The following is a 10,257-nucleotide window of genomic DNA, read 5'->3' as shown; positions in this document are numbered from 1 at the left end:
ACTTGTTATACCCTACACCACTATGTGGTAAGGGGTATTATGTGTTACTGCATTTGTATGTAACATACAAAAGGAAGCGAGATAGACCCATAGTTCCTTCTAGGGATCAGGGACGTACGCAGGATTTCATTTCGGGGGGGGGCCCAACTTGACCAAAAATTATGAAATTAAAAAATGTTGTGTAGCATTACGTAAAGCTATTTTAAAGGGGTTTTAGTTGATTTTATATGAAATATTGATACAAAGTATATAATTCCAATTGAGAGAGTTTACAATATTTTAGATATAACTTTGAAATTTGGAACAGAGTATAATAAATTAGTCTGTGGATGTTTAGAATTGAAATTAACCATATCAGAACATGTTCAGTATAGTCCCCATACACAAATTCCGCCTGGTATTTTGAAGATTTTAACCAAATTCTCCAACGCAATTGACGCAATAACTAAAAAATCTTTCAAATGAACATTACCAATATAGGTTTACGTTTTAATGTATCCCAGAATTTTTAGCCACAGTAGGTCTTATTTGGCATTTTCGATTCTATTTCAAAGATTTTCAGTATTTCTTCTTCTTTAAAGTACATATCCATATATCCCACATTAACTTCAGTCCCATTAAAAAAGTTTTGTCTTATTTTTGCCTTATTAAGTTATCAATTGGACACATTTTTACCACGAGGACTGATTCTGACAAGAAGATCTATCTAAAAACCTATTAATGTTATTTGTACACCATTAGTTAATTGAAATCAATAAATCCAAAAAAGAATAAATCGAATTCGCGAGTGCAGATTGGGCTTGTACCGAACTATTGTTAGAAAATAATATTCTTTTATGTCATAAAAACACCAAAACTTTACTATTTTACCAGAAGTGATAGAGTTCATGCAAGCCAACTAAAAAATTCAGAAAATTACATTTATGGCCTGTTCCAGTACTGCAAGAATCTACTCATTTTTAGTAACAAAAATGTGTAGATTCCTAAAGGTTCTGGAACAGCCATTTAGAAAAAAGAGAAAACATTTTTATCAGGGGAAGGGCGATACAAACTACGACTCATAGACTCCGTATTCTACTCGCAGTACTGTTTGAGACTACGAAATCCACATCCTGTCTCGGCAAAATTTTAGCTAAGTCCTGACAAAATAGGTTAAGTCGAAAAACTCCATCAGTAGTGCGATTGTATAACACATTTTTTGAGTTACCGACAAAAATCGGTAAAATTTAAACCCAAAATTATATATGAAAAGTTCAATAAAAATGTAAAACAATCTTACTATCGGTATAACTTTACACTGCTTTTTATTCGTCGCTAACCTTCCGAAAAAATCGGTAATTACCGAAATTATAAATATTTTAATTTTACCGACAATTGTCGGTAACTCAAAAATTGAGTTAGAGAATCGCTCTACTGATATCCCAATGGTTGTTGTTCCGGCTTATTTCTATCTTAATTGTACGATTATATGTTTATGAACTCGATTACATTTAAAACTTTCCAAGGACTATGACTTCTGTCGGCACAGCGGAGGTAAACTTATGAAAATTCATAACTTTTGTTTTCTCGAAAACAAGTAAAAAATATCAGTCGGGTTTGCCGACAGCCTGTGTAAGTTGAGACTTTTATCTATAGACAGATCGAATACGGGCTTCATAACCAAAATCTTTGTCCTATAAATTGTGTAGTCAGGGAGTTTCAGAATTTCGTGGCTTTTTTTGGACGCATAAACTTTCCGACAAAAATATCGTTTGTCATTCCGTTTGCAACATATCGAAATATATATATTCTTGATCAGGGTAAAATTCGATATAACCATGTCCGTCTGTCCGTCCGTCCATCTCTTGAAATCAAGATACAGCTCGCAATTTTTAAAATTGGTACGGAAGTTTATATTACTCCTAGAATGTTTGGTATTGCAAATGGGCTATATCGGTCCATATAGCCCCCATATAACGGTACCACTCGATGTTCGGTGTTTTTAAGGTTTTAGCTGCATTATCACACCGAAATGATTGAAATTTGGTACTTAGTGTTCGTTGGGGTATACAACTTTCTCCCACAGTCTTGCGGGATTAGTTCAACGCCTTCATATAGCCCCCATAGAACGGGACCTCCCGATTTTCGGTATTTTGAAAGTTGTGGCTTCAATATTCCACCGAAATGGCTGAAATTTGGTATTTAGTCTTAATTTGGAGTATGAAACTTGCCTCAGAATTTTCATATAGCCCCCATAGAATGGTACCTCCCGATTTTCGGTATTTTGAAGGTTTTCGCCTCAATATTCCTCCGAAATGGCTAAAATTTGGTGTTTAGTATTCCTTGGGGGTATTCAAGTTTCCCCCAGAATTTTGTTGGTATAGGTCCACGCTCTCATATCCCCCATAGAACGGTACCTCCCGATTTTCGTAATTCTAAAGGTTGTGACGTCAATATCCCACCAAAATGACTAATTTTTGTTATTTAGTCTTCCAGAGTGTTATAAAGTATTCCTGAAAAGAATTACTAGAATATGTCCACGTCTTTCTTTATCCCCCATAAAAGCATACCTCTTAATTTTTGTTTTTTTTAGGTTTTAGCCACATTATCTTACCGAAATATCGGAAATTTGGTAATTAGTCTTCTTTGAGTCCAAAAACTTTCCGCAGGAATTTGTCGGTATAGATCGTCGAAATTTGCTGAAATTTGGTAATAAGTCTTCTTCATTAACGAATGGAAACTAATTGTTCCATTTTACTTCAATATAACTCGTGTTGTAGGGTATAAGAAGTTCGGCCCGGCCGAACTTAACGCCTTTCTTACATGCTCGCTTTGTAATTGACGAATGAGAAGCTTGAATCGAATCGGGTTTGTCCGCATAAACCTTAGACTTTACATATGTATCCCCGCAGGAATAAGTATAACGGTCTGATATCCCACGATATCCCTGGTTGTCAACCAAACTGTCCAAAACTTGAAATTGTCTGCTCACCGAAGTGCTCTTTTATTAAATTTATTGATTATTTTCATGTGGGGGTGGTGTGGCCGTTTTGTTGAATCCAAATTTCACCGAAATCACGAGCTTCATCTTCAGGCATCAATATTCGGCTGTCATGGCACGATGATTCCATCGGCGAACAAAGCTTACGAATTTTTTGTTTTTTCTAGATGAAGTGACAGCTCTTGAATCTCTTTAGGTTGCTCTTCATCCCAAATGGGGATATTTCCCTTGCTTATATACCGATTAAGCCAGAAACGGGCTATAAAGCTGAACAGAATTTGCTCAAACACACATTTCTCAAAGAACGTGAATTTTCGTAATAGATTTGAACGATTTGCAAACGTTGATCAAGCGTATAAAACGCCAAACAATACTAAACAATAATAATATGATAGCATGACACGACTCACACGTGATCTGTCAAAAAAGGCCATTCAAAAAAGTATCTCTTCTTGGATCACCCGTTATTATCTTCAACGTTAAGATTTATAATATATAATAAGAAACAACAAAACAAATGTTTAAATATTTTAAATTTATATATTTTTTCTAATAAACAAATTAAGTCAATTGGTAAATATAATTATTACTACAAAACACCATTTCATTTAGTCTCTTTTCGTTTTTCCATTCGATTTACGGCATATTAGTCTGAATAGGAATTTCATGGTGCGTTTAACAATTAAAGCAACTAAATAAAATACTACTAGAATACAAGCATATGCATCCAAATTGTTAGCCTCTATGAAGGACATTTTTCTTAACGGACTCTGCATGTGTTGTGCTCCCTTGTAACGTATTAGATATTCCAACCAATAAACAGCATTATCTTTAATTTTCAAAGGGCGATCACGATAAAGTTTCGAGAATTGTTTAACATTATTTCTATATGTTGAATTTTCTAGAACTTCTTTGATTGTTTTATGAATCACATCTTCTGTCAACGTTTCATCGTGTTCAATTGAGAGACCATAACCCTTCATAACAACTTCTTCCATATTCATTGGTTGGTCACCGAATACGGGTAATCCAACCATGGGAACTGCATAAAATTTCGCTTCTGTTATGCCACCTTTACCGCCATGACAGAAAAACAATATCGTTTTTGGATGACCCAAAATATCAGCTTGTGGCAACCATTTACGGAAGAGTATATTTGTTGAATTACCAGGTACATTCGATTCATCATCGCATTTCCATAGAACTTTTTGTGGCAACTTGGAGAGTACATTGTAGATCTTTTCCAAGACCTGAGGATGCAAATGTTTCGTTTTAACATTGGTACCCAAACTAAAGTAGATTACACCATGTTCAGCCGAACTAACAAAGTCTTCGATGTCCTAAATAATAAAAAGAAAGTTGATTAGGAAATGTACAATGTTTTGTTTTTAAAGTTATTTTTACCTTTGGTAGTGGCTTCGTGTCTTCGTCCAAATGTATGCCACCAATTTCAATCATACCAGGTACCAAAGGTCTTACAGGTTTTTCGCTAAAATGATGACTGTACAACACCATGGATACCCGTTCTTTGGCTTTTTCATAACTGACATATTTATCCGATGGGAAATATTTGCTGAAATTTCATAAAATGAGAAGATATTAATTATTTATAATAATTTTTGTCGTAGAGAAAATCAACACAAATATATTGTATGTATGTACGTGGAGCTTATTATAGAAGGAAAATATTTGTAATCATTACTGGGGCTTAGCAGGCTTCGTAAGAAAAGAAAACCAATTTATAATACCCTCCCCACATAGTGGGGCAGTTCATCATACATTTTTGTAGAAATCGTTTTTATACCCTAGACAGACGGCAGAGTTAATTTGCATTAAAAATGTCCTAATTTGAATTAATTTTTCACCCTGACAGACGATAGTATCTGCATTTATGAAACAGCTGTTTGTGTTGTTTGTTTGTACCCAGCAGACCATTTCATAAAGCTTTACAAAAGTTCGCCAAAATATGCGAAACAAATACACTTTCTACCTTTGATCCTTTCACCACGATGAAGCAAAAATAAATTTAATTTATTCGCGATATTTTTGAGTCTTTTTAATATTATAAAAATATTGCAAAACTTTAAAAAAACATTTGAGGAAGATATAATTTTCGATAGAATTGGTATGGTGGGTAATGAAATATTTTGTGAAAATAAAAATTTGAAAAAGAGATTGGTTAGAAGGCGTGAAAAACGATTAGCTGCTATTCAACTCGCGAAAGACCACTACTTATTTTGAAGAAACGCGAAAATTGCTGATTTGCTTTCCATTTTTATTTTCTTAAACATGGAAATTTGACAAAAGACAATTGATTTTCAACAGCATTGCCATATTGAAATTGCTAAATTCAGTTTAAATTTCCTTTGATTTTGTGCATTAAGAATGTGGATAATGCACGAATTAATTTGAATTAAGGCAGTTAATGCAAATTAACGCTGCCGTCTGTCTAGGGTATTAGCCACAGCAATGAACTGGTAATTTTTTTCATCGATTGGGCCATATAAGTACGGCCTTTAGAGAATTTTCGTGAAAATTTACCTTTGGTTCCATACAATTTACTATGGAAAAAAATTAGGGATAGACCGCTCTGGTGGCACGAGTTAACCTTATCCGATCACCATAAAATTTCATATATAAGATTTTTGGATCAAATGGAAAACCAGTAAGGAAAGGATTAAAGTCGGGCGGGGCAGTCTATATAATACCCTACACCACTGTGAATATGTAAAATATATATGGGAGCTAAATCCAAATCGGAACAAATTTCGATATAATTTTTCACATTTATTTCTAGACTAACCACCTTCACACATTCCAAATTTCATTGAAATCGGACAAATATAGCATGTTTCGTGCATCAAATACCTCAAATCTGCCTAAAATATATATGAGAGCTTTATCCAAATCTGAACCGATTTCGATATATTTTCGCAAACTTATTTCTATGCCAAATCCCGGTAAACATTCCAAATGTTATTGAAATCGTACATATATAGCGCTTTTCGTGCTATGTTACGACTTTTACTTCCTATAAATAATCAAGTTCGGTCAACTTTTGCGAAACATCCGTAACACACGAGGCGTTACACTGATCACGTCCGTAGACCTCACTAAATAATTCAATCGGTAGTTTCGGCCGAGAATATATATGGAAGCTATATCCAAATTTGAACCGATTTCTATATAATTTGGCACACTTATTTCTCGACTATAGTGCACCAAATGCCTTAAATCGGGCGCACATATATATGGCGGCTATATCCAAATCTGAATCGATTTCTATATAATTTAGCACACTTATTTCTAGACTAAATTCTGTCGCACATTCCAAATTTCATTGAAATCGGACATATATAGCTTGTTTCGTGCACAAAATTCCATAAATCGAGCGAAGATATATATAAATCGTCCTTTGTCAAAAAAAACTATCTTCATCAATTTTCATGCGAATCGGACAATAAATGCGACCTGTACTTTGTTTACAAAAATACATGGACAGACAGACGGACATACGTAAATCGACTCAGAAAGTGATTCTATGTATATCCCTAAAAGGAACTATGGGTCTAACTCGTTTTCCTTTGCATGTTACAAACCAAGGTGGTGTAGGGTATAAAAATTATATAATTTTTTTTTATTATTATAATTTTTTGGCCCGCCCTATTGAGCTCAATCGGAATATGTTAACACGTGCCACTGGGGCCTCAAAATTTCCATGGCCCCTTATATAGCTAATATTAAAATCTGACCCGATTTTCAAAATTTTTTGTATTTTTAACGTGTTAAGATATTCCGATTTAGCTCAGACTTTGGCAATCTTAATTTTTAACAAAACTAAACATTTTAGGAGCGTGCCGCATAAAAAATCGATTTTTTTAAAACCACTCTAATATAAAGACGAGTCTACGGCCATGATTTCGATGTGTGACAAACTTATGGGTCAAAACTAACTTATAATACCCTCCATGTAGTGGTAAAGGGTATACGGTTCGGAAACTTCTTAGCCTATCAATGAAAGAGAATAGCTAGTTTTTCAAAACTATTTTTATTTTTCAATATAATCTCCTGAAACTTCAATACACTTAGTCCAACGCTTTTCTAGCAATTCTATCCCTTGATTAAAATAGTTTTCCTCAAGGTCTTCAAAATAGTGGTTTACAACTGCAATTACATCTTCATTTGAGGTAAAACGCTTGGCTTTTTTAGATTTGGGAACAAGTAAAAGTCACTGGGAGCTAAATCGGGAGAATTAGGTGGGTGGTCAAGCAACTCGTACTTTAATTCGTTGATTTTAGCCATTGTTAAAACACTCTTGTGCGCTAGTGCGTTGTCTTGATGAAAAAATATTTTTTTGTGTTGTAAGCCAGGACGTTTTTCTCGAATTTGTACATTTAATTGATCCAAAAGGTTGCAATAGTACTCTGAATTTATTGTTTTACCCTTTTGCAGATAGTCAATCAATAAAATACCTTTGAAGTCCCAAAAAACCGTTGCCATAACCTTACCAGCGGATTAAATTGTTTTTGCCTTTTTTGGGACACTTCCTCTAGCTTTATTCCATTGTTTGGATTGTTCTTTTGTCTCTGGAGTATACTGGTGGATCCAAGTCTCATCAAAAGTTATGAAACGACGCTTAAAATCTATTTTATTTCGCTTAAAACGATCCAAACAAGCTTGAGAAACGTTCATTCTTATGCGTTTTTGATCGACTGTTAACAAATGCGGCACCCATCTTGCAGAAAGCTTTTTCATCTGTAGTTCTTCATGCAAAATGGACTCGATAATTTCATAATTTGAGATGCCCATGATATTAGCAATTTCACACACTTTTATTCGTCGATCATTTAATACCATATCATGTGCACTTTGGCTACAATTTCTGTTGTTGGTGCTGTTTTTGGACGTCCACTACGTGTTTCATCTTCAATGCTTGTACGACCACGTTTAAATTCAGCAACCCAATTTTTTACTGTTGCATATGAAGGAGCACTTTCACCTAACACATTCACCATATAATTATGAATTTCTTGTCTCGATAAACCTTTTTTATGTAAATATTTAATGACAGCAAGCATTTCTAATTTTTCCATTGTAAAAAATTGCGGATGCGTCTTGTTTGAACACCTGTTTCTATATGAAGGAGTTGCCAGATCGAAACAAAATTTAACATGTGTTCATAACAGAGATGGAAGTTTCCAAAACCGCGCTTTTTTGCTAGGCTAAGAAGTTTCCGAACGGCCCTCGTACAATGACTACATCGGTTAGTGAGTTTTTGTGTTTTCTATTGCCGCCCCTTTAATAATTATTTTCTTATATTTACATGGGGATAAAAACAGCTTTGCAAAAATATAGTTTTATTCAATTCTAAACGTTTAAAGTTAATGAATGGTATTTTAATTTAAATTGTAGTTTTTGAGGCAACTATGAATTTATAATTTAATGATGCTATACTATTTTGTTTTCGTTCAAGAACTTGTTTTTGGTTTGCCCTAGGGACATGCTTACATCATTGTTTTTTCATTCTTATTTGATTGTTTGAATCAAGTAGAAACAAATGCTTGCTTCCTATGTAAATAAAATTGCAAGTCACTGGCATAAAATATATATGTTTATGTTAATGAGAAGTTGGATTAAATACCCTATCTACTATAATATGTATCTTTTATGTTAAATATATTTTTGCAATTCATGATTAAATATTATTCGATCAAAAATAAACTAAACTTACACTATGCGACACGAAAATTATTAACCATATTCTGATACCACAGCGTGATAGAAGACCAAAAATAAGAAGACTCGTGTCCAGGCGTTTTTCCCTATCACTTCAACTTTCGCGGTTTTGGGCCCCCAAAGACCTGAAGCTTTGATATCAAAATTGATCATATTGTCAGGCACATATCATCTAAACTGCTAAGAATTTGGGTTTCCTTGTGGAAGCAAACATGTAGCTCTCGTCCTAAAGAATAATAATTGTGAACGCATAAAATCCATTAAACTTCATCTTCAAGGTCAAATTTCCATTAAAATTTTATCTCGGATTTTAGTCTGCTGATATAACCGAGCAAAGATATGTGTCTGACAAAATGATCCCTTTTGACATTGAAGCCTCAGGGCCCATAACCGCGAAAGTTAAAGTGATAGGGTAAAAACACCGGGACACGTGTCCTCTTATTTTTGGTCTTCTATCACGCTGTGGTGTCACAATATGACTAATAAACCATGACTCAAAAAATGACACACAGTGTAATTAATATTCTACTTACTCGTACACCTCTTTCGATATTTTATCCCGTATAATTCTAAACGCTGCATCCACAACATAAGCCAACATATTTTTTAAACGAAAAAGAAATCCACAAGTGTTACTTGTTAAATTCATCATTGACGATATTGTGTATGTTATTTCAAATGGGTTTCCAGTCAAATGTAAAATGTCACTTATTAGGACATTCGGCCAGAGTAGAGCAACTGGGCAATCAAAATGTTCAGCTAGACCAAAAATAAAATCACCAAAAATATAACCAAATAACATTAAATCATATTGATTTCCCCGATTATTTCGAAGTTCCAACATTTTTGGATCATTTAAAAGTTCGGCCAATGACAAAATAATATTTTTAAACATTGGAACGGCGTTAAGCGCACGCGATAAACCCGATTTGCTGGTTGAATTAATGGCCCAATTCATATCAAATTGTCCATGATCAAGGTGAATATAGGTCATGTTTGGATGTAACCATTCCGACTTGAGAGGTAACACTGATACAACAGTAACATTGTGATTACGCACATCTAACTCTTTGACTACTGCCATTTCAATGATTAAATGTGATGAACTTGGTGATGGCAAGAGGGCAAGAATATTTGCTCCCTTGGTGGTATTGACGAACAGGCATGTTAATAACAATAATAACGTTGCGATATGTTTCCACATATTATTGGAAATTTTAACTTTCCAAACGAGAATGCGAATCAACCGATCAGCACAAAGGCCAATAGCAAACTAAAACAATACGACGAAGAATGTATCTCATCGCTAGTAGAAACGTAGGCTAATCAAATACAGCTGTCGGAATGCCCGCACTGATTGTGATTAGTACGCAAACACATTTTCAAATGAAAATAAATTAAATTTTATAAACTATTTGTTTTATAAAATTCAACATTTGGCAATTCTTTGACATAATCTGCATCCTCTGCAATTTTAGCCCAAAAATCGGCATCGAAATGTTTTAAATTTTCTGGAATGAATTATTTGCTCGCGCAATTTG

General features: G+C 34.2%; 1 protein-coding gene across 1 annotated transcript; it reads right to left on the bottom strand.

Annotated features, from left to right (window-relative positions):
• Positions 1 to 3,523: 3,523 nt before the first annotated feature.
• LOC141391243 (UDP-glycosyltransferase UGT4-like) lies at positions 3,524 to 10,007 on the bottom strand. The gene is made up of 3 exons (XM_073964156.1): positions 9,250 to 10,007; positions 4,385 to 4,553; positions 3,524 to 4,320 (listed from the first exon to the last, which is right to left on the bottom strand). Exons 1-3 carry the CDS (start codon positions 9,918 to 9,920, stop codon positions 3,589 to 3,591), a joined length of 1,572 nt encoding a protein of 523 aa, XP_073820257.1. The 5' UTR covers positions 9,921 to 10,007; the 3' UTR covers positions 3,524 to 3,588.
• Positions 10,008 to 10,257: the final 250 nt, after the last annotated feature.

Source organism: Musca autumnalis, unplaced genomic scaffold (assembly GCF_047663935.1).
Source record: "Musca autumnalis isolate F117 unplaced genomic scaffold, ASM4766393v1 scaffold_1, whole genome shotgun sequence".
Classification (NCBI taxonomy): Eukaryota; Metazoa; Arthropoda; class Insecta; order Diptera; family Muscidae; genus Musca; species Musca autumnalis.
This window is presented reverse-complemented; position numbering and strand designations above follow the sequence as displayed.